This window comes from Spea bombifrons, chromosome 2 (assembly GCF_027358695.1).
Source record: "Spea bombifrons isolate aSpeBom1 chromosome 2, aSpeBom1.2.pri, whole genome shotgun sequence".
In the NCBI taxonomy this organism is placed as follows: Eukaryota; Metazoa; Chordata; class Amphibia; order Anura; family Pelobatidae; genus Spea; species Spea bombifrons.
The window spans coordinates 91,926,688-91,948,898 of NC_071088.1; the positions used below are offsets into that span (position 1 = coordinate 91,926,688).

General features: G+C 39.7%; 1 protein-coding gene across 1 annotated transcript in view; it reads left to right on the forward strand.

Moving 5' to 3' along the window:
- GABRA5 (gamma-aminobutyric acid type A receptor subunit alpha5) overlaps window positions 1-22,211 on the forward strand; it is a 62,762-nt gene that overhangs the window by 18,157 nt on the left and 22,394 nt on the right. Inside the window, exon 6 of the mRNA XM_053455182.1 lies at window positions 8,632-8,714. Coding sequence (XP_053311157.1) covers window positions 8,632-8,714 — 83 coding nt within the window. The remainder of the gene's footprint in view (window positions 1-8,631; window positions 8,715-22,211) is intronic.

The following is a 22,211-nucleotide window of genomic DNA, read 5'->3' on the forward strand; positions in this document are numbered from 1 at the left end:
TAACTCTCTCCCTTTTAACAAAGCATTCACTCAAAATGAATTAGCCAATCAGAAAAAAAAGGTAGAAACAACTGACACAAAATAAGAAATTAGTTGTACAAATGAAATGCTTTATTTAAGAAGTGAGCATCAATAATATTTTCTGCAAAAAAAAATATTTTTGTCTTTATTGTAAAAAAATTAATTGAGAGGATCTCCTATAACTTCACATCTGATAAAAAAAGTTTAAGTGCATACTACATTAAACTTACTGATACTGATATAAAAAAGAGAGTTTTCTCCACAATCTACACAGACTGCTTATGAGAATATTATATAAGACTATTTTTATAAAAACAATTATGTGGCACACCATCTGTCACACCAAACAATACCACCACCCACCCAATGCCACATTTTCTCCTAATGCCCCCATGGAGACATACAACCAGATTTTTTTTTCTAAAAACAGGTATATACTAGACTTGGGTGCCAGAGGAAAGTTCGTATTTGTTTTCGTGTTTTTTTTCGGGGGGATATCTTCGTATTCAGCAAAATTCACCCACCTCCGTCTTCTTTCCGGATGAAATTCGTCGTAAATTCGTTTGGAAATCCCATTATCCGTCCTGGTTGCCATGGAAACAAGAAATAACGTGTAGAAGAAGTTGAATTGGCAACAAACAAATGGCAATTGCGCACATTCGTTTTTCGTTTCTTTCGTCTAATGTTGCATTTGTTTAAAAAAATGAAAGAAACGGTAAAATTCGGCACAAAAACACATTCATACGAAAACGAATCCTCAAGTCTAGTATATACCATACCATCGACCAGAGCCGGCCTTAGGTGTTCTGGCGCCCTGTGCGGACTACTCCTCTGGCGCCCCCCCATCCCAAAAAACCCTGCATACCAATCCACACGCATACCAATCCACACGCATACCAATCCACACGTATACACTAATCCACACATATATACCAATCCACACATATATACCAATCCACACATATACTAATCCACACACATACCAATCCACACACATACCAATCCACACACATACCAATCCACACACATACCAATCCACACATGTATACCAATCCACACGTATACCAATCCACACATATACCAATCCACACGTATACCAATCCACACGTATACCAATCCACACATATATACCAATCCACACACATATACCAATCCACACACATATACCAATCCACACATATACCAATCCACACGTATATACCAATCCACACGTATATACCAATCCACACGTATATACCAATCCACACGTATACCAATCCACACGTATACCAATCCACACGTATACCAATCCACACGTATACCAATCCACACACATACCAATCCACACACATACACCAATCCACACATATATACCAATCCACACACATACCAATCCACACACATACCAATCCACACACATACCAATCCACACACATACACCAATCCACACACATACACCAATCCACTCTCACTGAATGCGTTCCTACCTTTCCTCTTTTCTCCATACAGCTCCTTTTCCTTCTCTTCGCTCCTCTTCTTCAGTTCTTCTGTCTTCTTCCGGGTCAGAGGGCACGGACAGCCGGGATCAGTGTTGTGCGCCGGGATCTGACAGCAAACCCCGGCGCACAGCAGCAGTTGCCGCGCGGCTCGCGAGGGAGCGGTATCGGAGGTCTTTAACAGAACTCCGTCTCCCTTGAGTGATTTTAAGCCGGGTTCAAAGGAGATCCTTGAACCGGCTTAAAATCACTCAAGGGAGCCGGAGGTCTGTTAAAGACCTCCGATACCGCTCCCTTGCGAGCCTGCTCCTCCAGCGGCGGACATTACTGTCCGTCTCTGGAGGGGTGCCAGGTGCCCCCCTGATGAGCGGCACCCGGTGCGGACCACCCCCCCGCTAGGTACACTGCTGGCGGCAGCGGTACGCTACGGTGGCGTCGGACCGCGCGGCGGCGCCCCCTGGAGTGTGGCGCCCTGTGCGGTCGCACAGGTCGCACACCCCAAAGGCCGGCCCTGCCACCGACGACACATGTTCTCTGCCTGAGGCATTAAAAAAATGTCCCTAAATAAGTATACCACCATAAACCCAATGCCTTCCTAATTCTCAAAACTCAAGGCCCACTTCCAGAAAATACACGCCTGTTAAACTGCGTTTATACACGGCCATGCTTGAACATCATAAGTGCAGCCACGTAATATATCTTCCTCACTAAGAGATTCAGATAGGAATTTAATGGGAAATTTGTATTCATTTAAAAATAGGAGCTTTGCTGGTCCCTAGTTGCCACTGTTTCTAAAACTATTTCCTAGACACTCATTTTATTTTGCAGATGACAAAGATTTTGTAATTTAGTAGATGTTTAATTTAGTAGAGAGAAAGAGAAGGATGAGTTATACGAGCAAGAAAAAAAGAAAAAAAGAAAGAAGAGAGGAGAGAGAGTAAAGAGTAGAATAGTGGAAGAGGAGGTGCATGCATCATCTCTCTCCCCACTACAGACAATGAACATTGTTTCTCCACACTTGATCCAGGGCCCTCTCAGATGAGGCACCCAGCACTTTCCACATAAACAAATGCTGAGCAGTCCCCTTCTGCAAATGTACAGCCACAATGTTTCCCAGGGGAAAAAAATAATCATAAGTCCATGACTTCAGGCTTACCTGTTTATTTCGTGGCTCACTAGGCCCAGGTGCTGAACCGAAGCAATGACTGCCCCAAAAAAGACCATAGATGCTGTTGCTTCTCAAAATAAATGCCACATCACCCCCTCCCCCCATCTTTTCTCTCATAATCTTCGTTCTTGAGTCTTTTTTTGCTTTCCCTTGTTAATGTATTATTATATCCAAAGCTTATACTTCATTACATATTTACTGTAGAATAAAAGATTCCTTATCCTGCCATGTAGTATATGAGACATACTGATTTACAATCTGGGAATAGACACAAAAAAAGTATGAGTTTTTTGTTTTTACTTAACTTTATCATACGGTATAAACCTCTGTGGATATAATTTTGGAATTTCCTTACTTGTTGATTTATATAACACCATCATATTTTGCAGTACTGTTAGATATAGGAAACTGCATTTTATTTTTTTGTGTTTACGATATACATTTCAGCACTTTAATAAGGTAAACAGGAGAAGTCTCTCAGACTCCACGAGATGGCAGTAATGTCTTTTATAAGTTATTGTCTATGCCTGAATGATGTTGTTTTCCCCAAACTGATGTTAAGTTTAACTATTTTGAGATTCATTGATGTGTAGGCAACTTATTATATACTGTAAGAAGGCCACACCAACAAGGCTAATTGTTTAGTACCACTTTTGTCCACTTGGTACTTAAAGGGACATTCCAGCCATCAAACGGGCATGACTAAACCTGCGTGGAGAAAGAGAAACGCACCCGCCACCCACCAATCAGGTTCCAGAGGGCTGCAGCCCTCTATACACAGAAACAAAGGTTGGGATACAGCACTCAGTGAGATCGTGCACGAGCCAGGGTACCACCAAGTCCTTCAATAAATCCAAAATAAAGAACAGAGGCTCAGCACTCAAATGGTAAGGTGAGTTTATTTCACATAGGCAATGTTGCGACACACAGGTCTAAGGCTTGAGAAAGACCTGTGCGTCGAAACGTTGCATATGTGAAATAAACTCACCTTATCATTTGAGTGCTGAGCCTCTGCTTCTTTATTTTGCAGCCCTCTATACTGGTAGTAAGAAGTGTGCGTCCAGGTGGTGCACAGAGGTAAGTTCTTCACCACTTTCCTAACTGTCACAATGTTCCATTGCTTACATGATGTCATGGAACATGAACTGGTTTATCATTTCAGGGGGTTTTAGGGTAAATAGTTTGTATACTGTTGGTGCTATATAAATAAAAGATATTAATAATTAATAATAATAATATACCCGTCACCCCCATGCTGATAAGCTACTTTATATTTGGGAACATATTGGCCTTTACATATTTAAAATCAATACAATTTATAAATGTACTTTTTATATTGTGTGGTATTAAAACATTAAAAAAGGAATGTTCAAAAGACAGAACAAATGTACTGCTTCCAGTCCTTCTGTGTGTGACAAAAGGATTTGCCAATTGAATGAAATTGTTTCCAACAGAGAAGTGCAATTACTGATGTTGAATTGTAGTTTCAAAAATAGAGCAGGAAGTATAACACCATTGAATACATTTCTAGGAGGGGCCGTTGGGGCTTACTTAGCTTTCATCACAGAATCCATTAGATTTTACAGTGAGAGGTGTTTCTAATATAATGAAATGCATATAGTATAAAGTGTCATCCATGTCATATACTGAAATTCATATATTACATACTGAAATGAATATGTCATATACTGAAATTCATATATTACATACTGAAATGAATATGTCATATACTGAAATTCATATATTACATACTGAAATGAATATGTCATATACTGAAATACATATATACTGAAATGTATATGTCATACACTGAAGTCCATATGTCATAAAATGAAATCCATTTGTTAAATAGTGAAATCAATATGGTATATACCGAAATCCATGCCATATACTGAAATGCATTTGCTATATAATGAAATCCATATATCATATACTGAAATCAGTGTTATATATAATGAAATCTATATGTCATATACTGAAACACATTCGTCACACAGTGAAAACTATGTGTCATATAATGAAATTAATCTATCACATACTGAAATCAATATGTAATATACTGAAATCCGTATATCATATACTCAAATGCATATATTATATACTCAAGTTAGTATATCAAATACTGAAGTCTATATATCATATAATGAAATCCATATGTTATATATTGAAATCTATATTCTATATAATGAAAACATGGATTTCAGTAAATAGTATATGCAATTCAATAGCATATGGATTTAAGTATATGACATATGAATTTCAGTATAAGGTATATTGATCACATTATATGACATGGATTTCATTATATTATATATATAGTTTCCCTACATCCCATATGGATTTTAGCATATAGCATATGCATTTCAGTATATGATATATGGATTTCATTATACAGAATATAAATTTAAATATATAACATATGGATTTCCTTATATGTCATGTATTTCAGGATCTATCATATGAATTTACGTATATAGCATAATGATTTCAGTATGTCATATATAAATTTCACTGTATCACATACCGGCTTCAGTTTATAGCAGAAGCATTTCATAATATAGGATTTCATTATATATATATATATATATATATATATATATATATATATATATATATATAACTAACCTAGGTATGCTATTCACACTCCTTCTCATGGCTCACTCACTTCTTCCACTCTCTCATATTCCTCAACCTGTGCCCCTGACCAACTCCCTGCTTTTCCAGATTTTTTATCTCTAGGTATATTCTTCATGATTTAAACTTTTTCCTTAGTGTTTACTCATACATACACATAATTCTAATCACACAACAAAAAGCTGAGCTGAATTGGTAACACATATCAAATACCTAGCCTGAATTGCAGAATTGTCCCTTGTATAATCATAGCAGTTCCACCTTTTATTCTAAACGTGATATACAGCTTTAATTGTATCTCTTGGCATGTGATGAATAGGGCTCAGCGTCGCTCTTCTTTTAAAGAGTGAGGCACTTTAATACTGCAGATTTGCATCCGGCATTTTCACAGCGTTTATGCATTAACGTACATCAGCTAAGTCTCGAGCAATCACTTTTCCTATCATCCAAAGTGTTTGCATCTCGCATCACAGAATCAAATCAGTACCACGCAGGCAACTAGGAGGCTCATTTAGTTTCATGCCACTGCAGTGAAAGTACATTACATTAAGCATGGTAAATGGATATCCCCTGGGATTCTGAGACTGCCTTGAGGATAAGAGGCCTCCGCTTCAATTTAGTATTTTTAATTCTTTCCAGTCTCTTGTTGTCCAAAGCATGCCACTTTGAGGAGTAACATTAAGATGCAAACAGTGCTGTTTAGTATTCTTCAGCTGACAGAAACTATAAGATAGATATTCGGGGGATAGATAAAGGGTGCGAGATAACAATTTGTTTTATTTATTTTTTTATGTGTGTGTGCGAAAGAACAGCAAACAAGATTATGGACAAGCCTGCATTTGACTTCTGCAATTGAAAAGTACTTACTTATTTATAGCCAGTTTTAATATGTTTCAAAGCGGGAATCCAATTAATCATTTGTTTATATTAGCTTACCCAAAAGAGATTGTCCTTGTGCTGCTATAGAACAAAGGCTTGCGGAGATTGAAATAACAGTACAATTGGGATTTTTTATAAAATGTTAATTTTTGTTTGTTTAGAATTCACAAGTGTAAACTCACATTTATTTGTTTATGAGGGCCCTCCTCACCTGTTATTTCTGTAAGTCAAATTGTTATGTTATATACTACTTGTTATGTCCTGGGTACCCCATGTACAGCGCTACAGAATTTGCTGACGCCATATAAAACAATAATAATATTTATTCCCAAAACAAAAATCTCCAACTTCGCATGCAGTTGCTGCAAGCCGAAAAAGCAAGCAACTTGTGGATCCATTAACTAATGAGTCGTTTGGACTTTCTTACTCACAGATCTTGACATGATTTTTCAAAGCATAAACAAAATGTAATCAACCCCTTCATAGGCAGGGGATTTCCCACACTATAGATCACCAATTTTAGCCATATGATTGTATAAACATAATTTCCTTTTTCTGTGGTTAGTGTACCCACATATATTGTTTCCAGGACAGGTGGGGGTTTCCTTTATGTAGACTGATATTTAGCATGAATAATTAATCAACTTCTTAATGCCCCTATGCACCTATAGGTACATTCACAAAAAATGTGGTAGAATGCTCCTTGACATGATTGTAAGTCCCAGCTGCTGCAGGGGAAATCATGGTGGACTATTCCCTGTCAGCAGAAGCAAGCATCACTCCAACATAGGTTGAGAGCTAGCATAGCTTTCTCTTATTACGCTTAATAAAGATAACCTTGTCACACCTTAGGTGACTTTAGTTTTGATTTTAGATTTAGAGGCATGAGGCTAGTAGCATATCTGTTGGATTGACAGTGTGAATTGATGTGTGAATTGTATTAAAATGAACCTACTCCCTTGTCTTCTTTATTTCAAGAGCTCCTTTGTTCTTTTCTGATTTATCTTTTTTTTACAAAGAAATAAAGCTCGTTTTATCTGGCATAAAAAGAGGCAGGTGTATTACTTACATTACTTTATTACGTTTCTGCTCAGATTGGGCCATGGTGTTCCCCATAATCGGTAAAGAACCTTAAGTCTGACCTGATGGTCTCTGACCTCCCTCAGTTTTATTTATCACTCATTAGGCACCATAGGCCTCTTTTGAATGTATTACAGATAATCTCCTCTCTGATCTCTCCCTTTTCATAACATGGACTGCCTACTGCACATGGTCACAAATTATAGAGCTTTAAAGATAATAGTTTGATGTGAATTATGTAGCAAGGATTCTGACTACTATTTTAAAGATAAAAGATATCTTTAATTTTGCATAGAGGCCAGAAGTTAAGCCACGTTTACTTAATATGAAAGACTGTGCTACAAAGCATCTACCTCTAGATGCATTTACATTTTAAGTCACTCCATGTTGCTTACATTATATCAGTCAAGTTTATCTTAAATAGCTAAATGGGAAGATAAAATTGTGGAGGTTTTGGCAGTGGAGGACTACTACATCAGGGAGGACATACGTGTTGCATTGAAGAAGCAGGCCTATAAGATAATGAACATTATTCCATTAAAGCATTGTATGCCTCTCTGTCCCTCTGACTTGTGTTGGATGTGGCCTTAAAGAGCCTTATCCCCATGTGGGGGATTGTGGCATTGTATCTATTCTCTAACCATTGTGTCTCTTACTAACTATGAGAATAAGCTAGTAAGAATTGGTTATCAAGAATTATGCACCCTATGACTATGACTACTTTGTTTCTTCAAACTAGAGTAAATTTTCATAAAATACGGATGCCCTGGCTTTCCCAATATTCTCTACAAGTGTAGATTTGCATTCCGTTTTACCCCATTTCTCTTACGGCTGTATTTATTTTGGCTGGATGAATATCACTAGTTACCACATCTTCTATGTGCAAGGTAAAATCTGGAAGCCCAGCATGTGAGAAAAGATGGACCACTTTATACAGGATATCGAGAGAAGTTAAGGGATTAGATGTCATGAACGTTTGCCTAGCAATGAAGCAGGAGAATTCTTATTGCTCCCTAACTCAGGTTAAAAAAAGTCACAGCTGCACCTCCATTGATCCCTGTTCTTCTTGAAATACATAACCAACTGACAGTATACCCTATGACAGGAAAATAACCACAGACTTTTGCTGACTCTGCATTGGACCAAGGAACCTCTTTTGTGAGCAAAAACCCATGCACAACTATTTAAATTTAACTCTGATTGACAGTTTACAAACACAGAATTCCTTGAAGGGTAAATGTATTGCAGAGGGTATTATGCATAAATCAATTCTTAAGCATCATGTTTGTTATAATAGTGCCAAAGCTGTAAGTCAGAATAATACGTTTATATAGAGTTACTTTATAATTATGTATTTTTCTCATATTTGGACAGGCTGACAATTTCAGCAGAATGCCCCATGCAGCTAGAAGACTTCCCCATGGATGCTCATGCATGTCCTCTCAAATTTGGAAGCTGTAAGTTGCTATTTATATTTCCTTCTTTTTCAAGGTATCTTTCAACCTTAAGATGTATTTTCTAAAAAGATGGTGAGTAACTTTTATTTCTCAGGATTTTTTTTTCTTAGTAATTGTCCACAACAGTGTATAATAAGCTTATTTGCTACTAAACACCAAACCCTACTGCAACCAACACTTGCAGCATGACAGGAGGTACCTGTAAACCCCTCAAAAAAAAGAAGATCGTTCCAGAGATCTTTACCCAAACTCCAGGAATTCCTACCAAAATGTCAGCAGAGTGCCTTGCCTACGAAGATGAGATGGCTTTGACTGCAAGCTCCAAACACAATATTGACATCAGTTGGCCCTGACAGTGAAAACCAACCTACTTGACCACATACAAAACCTTATGAGAGATGTAAAGCAAGATATAGCCAGAATTGATACACACACTGATTGTCACCTGCTCCCGTGGATCCGCTGTCCCCCGTCGTCCTGCGTCCGTCCGCTCGGCTCCCGGCTCGCCGCTTCACTTACCTCGTGGTGAGGTCAGGAGGAAGCGCCGGCTGGGTGCTCGCCGTTGCGGTCGTGCTCCCTCTGCTGGACACGCGCGTAACTGCAGCTAGGTTTAGCTGCAGCTGCCGCGTTTTGGCAGGCTGGGGGCGCGTGTGACGTCAGTGTTGGGGGCGTGGTGTCTACTGGCGCCAGATTTAAAAACCCAGAAGCCCTGTTACCGGTACCCTGGTGTGGTCTTTTGCTGGTTATTGCTACTGTACGTATTATCGGAATTTCTGGATTATCTGACCCTTTGGCTTGTCCTGACTACCCTTTGCTCTACGATTTGGCTGTGTTTGTCTCTACGTGTATGACCTGGATCGTCTGACTACCCGCTTTGATTCTGACCCACCTTCTGGCTGACTACCCGTCCTGTGTATGACCTGGATCGTCTGACTACCTGCTTTGGATCTGACCCACCTTCTGGCTGACTACCCGTCCTGTGTATGACCCCTGGCTCGTCTGACTCTGCGTTAGTTTTGCCCTCCTCCTACGTTACTTTGGTGGAGATCTCTCCAGCTGTACCCAGAGACTATCTACCTCTCCATATCTACCCACTCCGGGCCTCCTCACTGTTGGGATCATCGAATACCTGGGGTTTGCGTCTCTGCGCACTCCTCCAGGAGAAGAACTTCTGCGGTGAGTGCTCTGGCTTGTGGTAGACGTGACATTACACCAGGGTCATGGATCCCTCTGAGTATGGCAAGGTCCTCTCTGCCCAGGGGCAGGCGATTCAAGCTCACGAAGCTCGCTTCACTAGCCTCGAGGATAAAATGGATCAGCTATCCCATGCTATGCAAATCCTGTTGTCCCGGTCAGACCCTAGCCCTACAGCTGCTTCCTCCACGTCTGCTGCTCAACCTTCGGTTTCAAGTCCTCCTGTGTCTACTGACTCCCCTTCTGTTTCCATGAAACTGCCTCCTCCAAGTCGATATGCAGGGGATCCTATGTCTTGTCGTGGCTTTTTGAACCAGTGCTCTATACAATTTGAGCTCTCTCCTCACATGTTTTCCTCCGAAAAGGCCAAAGTAGGATACATTATCTCCCTTCTGTCTGGCAAAGCTTTGGCATGGGCCTCTCCATTATGGGAAATGAATTCTCCACTTGTCTACAATTGCTCGGCCTTCATCTCTACCTTTCGGAAGACGTTCGATGTTCCAGGGAAGGCGGCCACTGCCTCTCTTTCTTTGCTACATGTTTCTCAGGGCTATAAGACGGTGGCGGAATATGCCATTGAATTCAAGACTATTGCTGCCGAGGTAAACTGGTCTCCTGAGGCGCTTATTGCAGCGTTCTACGATGGTTTATCGGAACGATTGAAAGATGAGTTATCCACCAAAGATCTCCCTGTGGATTTTGAGGAATTCGTGGCTTTGGCTCTAAAGATTGACACACGCTTCCGAGAGAGACAGTCCCAAAAGACTAAAAGATGGACCAAATCTTCGTATGACTCTCCTCGTACCTTCTCCAGCCCTAGTCCTAGTCCTCCCGTGGATGAACCTATGGAACTGGGTGCTACAAAACTCACATCTGAAGAAAGGTCTCGTAGGAGATCTTTGGCTCTTTGTTTCTATTGCGGACAGAAGGGTCACTTTGTCAGACTGTGTCCCTCGAGGCCGGGAAACTTCCGCACCTAGGCGCAGTTAAGGAGCCTGTCCTGGGTGAGCATCTTTCTGCTCCTCCGATTCCTGATGACCGATTCCTTATTTCTGTTTCCGTGGGATGGAGCGGTCACCGGATTTGTACCACGGCTATGATCGACTCTGGGGCTGCTGGTTCATTCATCGATTCCAGCTTCGTTAAACAATACCATGTCCCCTGTGCCCCTCTTGGTTCTCCCATTGCCATCTCTGCCATTGATGGTTTCCCGTTGCACCCCGCTGCCGTCACTCATAGCTCTTTGCCTCTCCTGCTGCACGTTGGATTACTTCACCAAGAGACTATTTCCCTTATGGTCATCTCATCACCCAAGTGCCCCATTATCCTGGGGCTCCCGTGGTTACAATTGCACAATCCTTCCATTCATTGGAGACTTAAAGATATCACAGCCTGGGGATTGCACTGCCAGAAGAATTGCCTCTTGAAACCTTCCCGTACCAAGGCTAACCTAGCCTCTGTCGCTGTTGCACCGTTGCCTGCCTATTGCCTGGATTACGCAGATGTTTTTGATAAAAACAAAGCGGAGGTGCTACCTCCCCACCGTCCCTATGACTGCCACATTGAATTATTTCCCGGTACCATGCCCCCCAGGGGAAGAACGTACCCGTTGTCTCTTCCGGAATCTAAAGCTCTGGAAGCATATATCCAAGACAACCTTCAAAGGGGTTTTATTCGTAAATCCACCTCTCCGGCTGGAGCTGGGTTCTTTTTTGTTACCAAGAAAGATGGCAGTTTACGTCCTTGCATTGACTATAGGGGGCTCAATAACATTACTGTCAAAAACAAGTATCCCCTTCCTCTTATTCCTGAACTGTTTGATCGTTTGAGAGACTCTGTAATATTTACTAAATTAGACCTGAGAGGTGCTTATAACCTTATTCGCATTAGGGAGGGGGATGAATGGAAGACGGCCTTCAACACACGCATGGGACATTATGAATATACTGTAATGCCTTTTGGACTATGTAACGCTCCTGCAGTTTTTCAAGAATTGATAAATGACATTTTTCGTGACATTGCACTTCAATTTGTTATCGTGTATCTTGACGACATATTGATTCATTCGCCGGATCTCGAAACTCATCAGAAGCACGTCCGTATTGGCCTTCAGCGTCTTCGGCAGAATAACTTATATGCTAAACTCGAAAAATGCCAATTCGCAGTTCCACGCATTTCGTTTCTAGGATACATTATTTCTGCTTCAGGGTTCGAGATGGATCCAGCTAAGCTCTCAGCCATAGCAGAATGGCCCCAACCGGCGGCCTTAAAACCTCTACAACGTTTTCTGGGTTTTGCAAACTATTACAGAAAATTCATAAAAAAATTTTCCAAGATCATCGCTCCCCTTACCGCCCTTACTAGGAAAGGGGCCAATTGTAAAATTTGGTCCGAAGATGGCGAACGAGCATTTTCTCTCCTGAAACAGGCATTCTCCTCGGCTCCTGTGTTAGTACACCCAGACGTCACTAAACCCTTTATTATCGAAGTCGATGCCTCCGAGATTGGGGTTGGGGCTGTACTTTCACAACGCAAAGAATTTCACAGTCGTCTACATCCCTGCGCCTATTTTTCCCGCAAATTCTCCTCTACCGAAGCTAATTATGACGTCGGTAACCGGGAGTTGCTTGGTATTATTTGGGCTCTACAAGAATGGCGACATCTTCTCGAGGGGGCTCGTAATCCCATCACTATCCTCACTGATCATAGGAACCTGGAATATCTCAGCGCGGCTAAACGCCTAAACCCTAGACAGGCCCGATGGACTCTGTTTTTGTCCAGATTTAATTTTATTATCTCCTACAGACCGGGATCAAGAAATGTCAAGGCCGACGCGCTTTCCAGACAATTTATTTCTACCTCTGAGGACAATCCGACTCCTGAACCTATTATCCCTCCAGCTCGTATAATTTCTGCTATTACCACTCAACTCGATTCTTCTTTGACGAAGCGCATATTGAAGGCTCAGTCTCGTTCTCCGGTTCACAGTGCTTGGCCCATGGGTACTCTATTTGTACCTGAATCTGAAAGGCGTCAAGTGCTATACTGGGCTCATTCATCCCTTATTGCTGGACATCCCAATGCTCGGCGCACGGCGGACATTATCTCTAGGGACTTTTGGTGGCCTGAGCTTCGATCCGACTGTCATGACTTTGTAATCGCGTGTCTCCAATGTACTACTGCCAAAGCTTCTCACTCTCGTCCTGCCGGATTGTTACTACCTCTGCCTGTTCCTGTTCGTCCTTGGTCCCATATCGCTATGGATTTTATGGTGGACTTACCTGTTTCTGAAGGTTGTACCGTTATTTTTGTCGTCGTTGATAGATTTTCGAAGTTGGCACATTTCATCCCTTTGCCCAAACTCCCCTCTGCGCCCGAATTGGTACCTGTTTTTGTTCGAGAAATCGTTCGACTCCATGGCCTCCCGACGCAGATTGTGTCGGATAGAGGAGTTCAGTTCACTGCCACCTTCTGGAGAACATTTTGTAAAGCACTAGGGATTTCTCTAGCCCTCTCATCTGCTTACCATCCTCAAACTAATGGGTGCACCGAGAGAACGAATCAATCCCTAGAACAGATCCTTCGCTGTTTTATTGGAGATCATCACTCCGACTGGGCCAGATTGCTCCCGTGGGCTGAATTTGCAAGAAATAATGTCACGCATGAAGCCTCTAAAGTTTCTCCTTTTTTTTGCAATTATGGCTTTCACCCTGCCACCTTGCCCTCAGTATTTCCAGAGACTCCTGTTCCCGCTGTTGACCATTATTTACTTCAACTCCCTTCCATTTGGGCCAAGACACGTCAATGTTTGTCTACAGCGTCTGAAACCTATAAACGCCAGGTCAATAGACATCGCCGGTTGGGTCCATCTTATATGGCAGGAGATCGTGTCTGGCTTTCCACAAAGAATATTAAGCTCAAAGTCGCTTCCTCCAAACTGGCTCCTCGTTTTATTGGTCCGTTTCGTGTTCTTCGGAGAATTAACCCTGTTGCTTATGAACTTCAACTTCCCCCTAGTCTTCGTATTCCTAGAGTTTTTCATGTATCCTTACTAAAGCCCCTTGTTTGTAATCGCTATACCAAGAGTATCCCACGTCCTCGCCCGGTATTAATTGATACTCACCTTGAATATGAGATCCAATCGATCCTGGATTCTCGTAGATTCCGTAACACTATTCAATATCTGGTACACTGGAAAGGTTACGGTCCAGAAGAAAGGTCTTGGGTATCCGTCAAGAACATTAATGCTCCTCGCCTTGTACAGAATTTCCACAAGAAATTTCCTGATAAACCAGGTAACTTTCGGCCTTCGGCCGGCCCTCGAGAAGGGGGTAATGTCACCTGCTCCCGTGGATCCGCTGTCCCCCGTCGTCCTGCGTCCGTCCGCTCGGCTCCCGGCTCGCCGCTTCACTTACCTCGTGGTGAGGTCAGGAGGAAGCGCCGGCTGGGTGCTCGCCGTTGCGGTCGTGCTCCCTCTGCTGGACACGCGCGTAACTGCAGCTAGGTTTAGCTGCAGCTGCCGCGTTTTGGCAGGCTGGGGGCGCGTGTGACGTCAGTGTTGGGGGCGTGGTGTCTACTGGCGCCAGATTTAAAAACCCAGAAGCCCTGTTACCGGTACCCTGGTGTGGTCTTTTGCTGGTTATTGCTACTGTACGTATTATCGGAATTTCTGGATTATCTGACCCTTTGGCTTGTCCTGACTACCCTTTGCTCTACGATTTGGCTGTGTTTGTCTCTACGTGTATGACCTGGATCGTCTGACTACCCGCTTTGATTCTGACCCACCTTCTGGCTGACTACCCGTCCTGTGTATGACCTGGATCGTCTGACTACCTGCTTTGGATCTGACCCACCTTCTGGCTGACTACCCGTCCTGTGTATGACCCCTGGCTCGTCTGACTCTGCGTTAGTTTTGCCCTCCTCCTACGTTACTTTGGTGGAGATCTCTCCAGCTGTACCCAGAGACTATCTACCTCTCCATATCTACCCACTCCGGGCCTCCTCACTGTTGGGATCATCGAATACCTGGGGTTTGCGTCTCTGCGCACTCCTCCAGGAGAAGAACTTCTGCGGTGAGTGCTCTGGCTTGTGGTAGACGTGACACTGATATCTTGGAAAGAGTGCAGGGTGCATTCCAAAAAGAAGAAGGCAAGATGGTGTTTGATATAGAGGCCATTAAACATGAACCAATACCCTTACAGATGCCTAAGATTATCTAAAGAAAAGGTCACGGAGAGAGCCAACATACTGGTTCAGGGGACCCCATTGACATATGGTCTTACATTACAATCCTGTAATATTCCCTTCAGATGTTTATCCACTACTGAAAGAATTTTCACGAATTTCAGGATATAAAATAAATAATGAAAAGCGGGACGCCTTAAATATCAATCTGCCAAAAGGACTGCAAGAGTCCATTGAGTACGCCTACTTTTCAGTGGAGAGTAGACTATGTCAAATATCTGGGAGTTAAAAGCACAAATGAACCTGAAACTCTTTACAAGGCAAATTACCCCACCCCCCAGTCACAAAGGGGAACTCTCATGGTTACTTTATCTCTTCTGTACATTAGCCATACAACTACCCAAAGAAAACATAGTTGACTTTCAAAACAACTCAGGATTAATAGAGAAACATGGTATCTCTCGAGGGAGAGAGGCGGTCTGTCTGTACCTAGGCTTAAATTCTACCATCTAGAAGCTCTCAGTTGGAAGCGTGGTTCTACCCCAGGAAAATGTTACCTTTGGTGGACATTGAAAACAGCGCCCACCACCAGATACGGCCAGCTCTTTGGACAGATCATCCTAGACTAGCCGAGGATGTCACTCTAAGAGCCATGAAGATCTCATACAATACTTGGAAAAGAGTTAGATGACGGCTGAGATTGCCTCACAAGCAAAAGGATGAAACACTTGCATGTGTCCATATTGGATGCTGGGTGGGACATGCCTGCTCAAAACTTACACAAGCTTACCACTAACGTCCTGACGACAAGCGAAAAATGTGAGGCGCTTATGCAAACAGAGAAAAAGAAAAAAACAACAATAGTGTAGAATTATAGTAAATGTGTAATATGTGTATGATATTGCACTCACAAACAGACTTGTGCACAAGCTCGTCTTTAAAAATCCTTTACTTCCATGGTATCTAAAAACAAGAAAGGTACACATATCTCCGCAATATTAATATAGGAAAAAGTCCAGATGAGAAACATTCGGAAATTATTGTACATAGCTCTTCTGTGCAAAAAACACTGTAGAGACAATCTCCTTTATAGTGCTTCAATAAAGTGCTGAACACTCTCATAAAGTGAAATGGCCAATAAATGTATGAATAAATATCAATAAATAATAAATAAAGACATGCAAAACTTGCAGAATAATGTCCTCTAATGTCCTCGATGTTTTTTCCCACAGTTGGACTTTATCATGAGAAAAAAAAAATGCTGTGCTTATTCAATCCCCGATTGCTGTTTTTATATGTTTCTCATCTGTGGTCTTCCATTTACATCAGTAGGGATGCGTCCATCTCCTGTACTGACATATTGGAAGTGTGCACGGAGTCCACACACAAAGCTTGTTTAAATCCGTTGTCGAAAGGTATAAATAACAGAACAAAGGGAGACATACGGCCATAACCAATAGGTCATTATCAAAGTTTCTCTTAACGGAACCATAATGTAGAAACTGATTATATATATGGCAGACCACGGATATCCAAGCAGTATGATATATTAATTTGAAAGCAATAATATTACAAGTTATGGATTTTAGATTAATAGGGACAGAACGTTGATCCAGGGATTTATTCTGATTGCCATATTTGGAGTCGGGAAGGAATTTTCCCGCCTGGTATGGGGCAATTGGCATCTGCTTCATAAGGGTTTTTTTGCCTTCCTCTGGATCAACACAGTAGGCACACAATAGGTATATAGGTTGAACTTGATGGACTTTGGTCTTTTTTCAACCTTATGAACTATGTTACTATGTTACTATGTTACACCCTTCAGAAAGAAAGATCCAAGCAAATATTTAAAGTCTTCTTAACTTTATGGCTAAGCTTCGTAATCAAATGGCCCAATTAGAAGCAATATGGGACCCCTGGCTTACCGCCTACTCACACCACTCCACCTTACCCTAAATGCCACACTTCTGAACAAAAACTGATTGGACCCAAGGAGTGCCTGTATCATTTTCTTTCATTATCCTTTTTTCTTATTCACTATGCTATATTTGCTGTATTACTTTCTTCATGTTCCATGGGTTTGGTATAAACCTCATGCAGACAGGCGCAGCTGGAGCGTCTTGATATAGAGCTTCCAAGTTAATACAGTCCATGGTGACAAATTATTGTATTTGAAATAGAAGACAAGGGTCCTTTCAACTCAATGTGAATGTGAGGATTAGAGTTTTGATAAGATGATTACAGAGCATTGTTGCTCTTAAATCCATACAATCTCTTTACTGTTGTCCCTCTATGTCTTTGTGCTCTGTTTAATATGCCTGAAAACACCAATAAACTGATTTAACCCCTTAAGGGCTATGGGCGATCCCTAAACCCATTGAAAACAATGCATTTTGAGCCCGTACATGTACGGGCTTTGTCATTAAATAGTTAAACATATTCAACAGAGTATTAAACAGAATTAAAAATATTGTAAATGGATCTGAATTTGTATAGTCCATTTCCATTAAAATTGATAATATCCTCGAATGTTGGAGGTATTGAAACACCACAGCGAGCTAAAATCTGTTAGTAAAAAAATCTAAAAATATGGTTTGAAATTTTTTCATTGGCATTTTTGTCATGTTGATAAATTAATATAACAAAATACAGCTGTGGATTAAATGTCTAATTTACCCTAATATAATTAATATATATATATATATATATATATATATATATATATATATATATATATAAAACTGAATATTAATCCTACAGTTTTATTTTATTAATCGGTTCTATGATTTTTTTCTATTCACATATGCAAGTACTTATCCAATTCAATAGCTTCCCTATAAATTACATACATTACCAACTACATGTAAACGGTTCTTTGCTGTGTGGAAACAAGTTATTTTGGGAAATAAGTGGTTTGTTAAATTTTTTTTTATAAAAACCGAAGTATGCTCTTGACATCTCCATTACATATGTTTACATTGGCAAACAGTAAATGTAGTGCTGTAAATGTAAACCCTATTCAGCAGGGACTACTTTCAAGTCGGTGTAGGAACATCAACAGCATGGGTGGAATAGCCCTCGGCATGTTTTGTTCAAAGCTGAAATCACTCTTTACCATGATCTGTTTCATAACCCCACTAATCCAGCTTTGATGTGACTGCACGATTGTAATCAAGCTATACTCTGCAACACTTCACAATCTGATGAGCTTTAAGCATGGTTAAAACACCCTGCTCTTGGGGGTATATGCACTGTAATTTAACATATGTGGTGAACGGGGCGACTTGTAAATTAATGACAGCGGTTAAAAGAGTTACAATTCTAATGAAATACTGAGGACTTCTGTTCAGTACCCTGAGGAAATTATGTGGTTCATTGACCAATTTTGAGTTGCTTTTTGTAAACACATACATTGTGTCTGTTGCCGCTAGTAACAAAAAAATGAATAAAACCTTTTCTAAACTATAAAATTACCGATAGCTTGTCAACAAATTTCTCAGAAACAATTGGCACCATCCAACAAAATTATCAGCTTAAATAATGTGAGACATGAGTGACATCTCCATTCCCTAAGGCAGCGATGGAACAGACAAGGACACAGGGCATGGCAGTCCACACAAGAGGAGAAAAGACTCAAGTTATAGTATTAGTTATGATCTCCGAAAGACTATACTTTATCTTGGGCTAATCTGGGTATATTTATGTTGTTTATTAAAAATAATAAAATATACATCTCACAATATAGGCAAAAAGTGAAGCAAAATGATAGGGACTCTTGCCTTCAACCTGTCGACATTCATAATTTGTTTTGAATGTAAGAATTATGAGCATTTCAATATAAAATGCTACTGGTATTCTATTATCATCAAGAATTATCATAATATCTCATCATCCTCAAGTCACCATTTAAAATTAGGATTTTTCTCTTTCTTGGAGTGGTGCACAGACAGAGGCAATTGCATTTTTTTCTAACCTGGCTAGCACAATCCTAACATACAGCATAAGCAAACCCTGAATTATAATACAATTTGGTTTCATTAGTTTCTGATAAAATCTGGTAATTTACGGTATAGAACGTGATGCTTTGTTCCATCTTGTGTTTTCATTCAGAACATCCTATATCTTCGTTCAATATCCATAACTACTGTGCCCTGAGTGATGTATTTAATAGGAATTCCTGGGCTAGATTAGTAACTTGGTAGACTGAAAAAAAGGGAATTTGAAAGGTTTCAGTTTGCAATGAAAAAAAAATAAAAGCAGAGCAAACACTATATTAGCAGAGAAATATTATGTTGCTGTCTCTTGTGACTTCCAGCATCACTTCTCCAATACATGCCTAAAGCACTTTTGAATGTTGCAACTTCAATACAGGCGGATCATTTATTTTAAGCTAGTAGCTTCCTTTAAAATATAGATCAGTTAGATAGGTAGGAGGAAAAAAGGGAAAACTTAATATCTAATGGTAAAGTAGACATTAAAGGCAAAGTAAATGTAAAAAGATGATTTTGTCCTTTAGAGAAATAAGAATATTAGAAATGTATTGTTTTTAATACTTCAAATTGTCATTTTTCACCATGGGGTTACAAGTGGCCTGTATGGTCTCTGGGTGATTTGCGAGATATTCTACAATGCACTGCATATTATATCACACAATATGAGCGCAACTTGACAGCCAGGTTTTCTTACTGGTAGTATATGTATTATGTGTTTATACATGTATACATATACAATATATTAATCTATAAACACCATTATGTAGGGTTTTATTAGTGTGCTGAGGCATGAGGTGTAACATGTAGATTTACATGTTACATGATGACAGATCAGCATCTTCATCTAACCTTGACCAATGAAAATCTTAATGATAAGGAAAAGCTGTTTTCACACACTAGCAATTTTAAGAGTGCCAAAGGGCTGCATTTCAGAGGTATTTTGTGATAATCAAGTAACTTGCATTCTATGAATTAAAGATTTGCTTGGACAGACAACATAAAGCATAAGGTCAGTTTTTTTGGGACTGTCCCATCCTATTCACAATTGATGACAGCTATTGTTTAGCAACATAATATATAAAAAGTTATCCAACAGTATCCCATTTACTGAGCACAACATTTGGTTTGCGAATTAATTTAATATTATCGTTAAATATTTTGCTAAAAATAATTACATTTATTTTTAACACACATTTTATTAGAATATATTTTGCTGTTTATTTTCTACTTTTGATCAGTCCGGCATAAGATTCTTCCTTTTTCACTATATATACCTTTTTGGGGCTATCTATCTATCTATATATCAACAGAGCCATATATTGATTCATTAGGTGACCATGGAATACTTATCATGGTTCACTGTAAGAGTTGCTGCTTTTATCCCAGGTCAGTAAGGTCTGTTTGTGAAGTGGAAATAAGAATGTCAGATGTCAGTCCCCTCCTTGTGATCTTACCTGATGTGACCAAGATAAGCAGATCTCTTTTATCATCAAAGAGAGTTTTTTTTCTGCTTTCAAAGTAAGAGTGTTCCTCAATAGAAAAATAATTTTGTGTTTTACAAGGTCGTTGCACCTGAGAAAACATAAAAGCCATTGCAGTCTCTACTTTTATTGCTATTCTTCATTTTATACACTCAGAATGACATGTTGCAAAAAATATTTTCATTTTTTATTTTACGTTATGCAAGCCATTTAATTGTTTAGTTTTAAATTATATTTATATATTATATATATATATATTTATATCAGTTCATTGGGTATAGTCAAATAAATTATTGTGTATGTGTGCAAAAGTCATTTCTGAGCATAATTTATCTGGTTTTCCATTTCACATTGGAAACTGACAACCTTGGCATTTAGCACTTTTATTAAAATGTTGTTTATAATTGAGAGTATGGATGATTTAAAGGATTGGTAGAGTTGGTAGCACTGTCATGTCTGCTGGAAGCTACCTGAACAGACACAGGTGAAATGAAAATCAATGCAATCTCTCATAGCGCCGCGGAATCTGTCAGCGCTTTATAAATAAAGTATAATAATAATAATAATAATAGTGAGCAAGCTACTACTCATCCATTTCTTTAGGATGGGAAACTATTAGATGGGTGACCCAGCTGTCAACCTGAAAATGGCAAAATGACTCTACATAGTCATTCCTAGAGAAATACTCTAGGTCAGTAATCTTCTTTCTCCAAGCAGAGGAAGTTTTTGTCAATGTGGACATTCATTACTATATACAATGCTGTATTTAAGCTCAGATTTAAATATATGTCCCCCCTTAATATCTATAAATCTAACTAAGAAAAATTATCTCATAAATCAGAAAGTATCTACTATCTCTTACAATTACAATAATAGGTGATATTTAGTTGCTTCAAAAAGTGGTGTCTATCCATCTAATTTTACTTGGTCAAATTAAATATTAATCTCCTGTCATATTTTATCAACTTTACTAAGAAACTAGAACACTGCAGAAATGTCCATCTAGAATATTAAGAGCAATAAGGCCACAAATGCAAAATATAATTTTGGTTTTACCTATTAAAGACAAAAAATAAAATAAAAAAGTGTTAATGGAATTTTTTGTATATAGTAAATAACACACCTGGTACAGGTGTGCGTAATTATAGTTTGCAAGCCATTTCCTTGGTTATTTAGATAGATCAGCACATTTTTGATATTTTACCAATGGAAAGAATACATTTTTTGTTATTTTTTTTTAGAATGACAGGCAATATGCATATTGATGATATATGTGTTAATATGATCAGGGACCGACGATTTCTTTTTGATGGAAGTAAGGCATATTTGCAAATTGCCTCCTGAATTTTGTGTCCACTGGGTAGAATCTACTAATTACGCAACTTATCTGACTGATTGGATTTGGCAATTATGTTAATTGCTTACAGCAGCATTTAGTGGTTGTCAGTCTAAAGGAGTTTAAAACCACATCCATACAATTGTATCTATGCTGGGTCTCTATTGTACAGAGCCACAAAGCACTTGAGGTTCATAGCTGTCTTTTTAAATTGTATGTTTTCATTGTTTGCTATAGTTTCCTTTTCCTAAAATCAAATATAATGTTTAGAAAAAATTATAGCTCGGATTCCGACTTTACAAATCCCTGT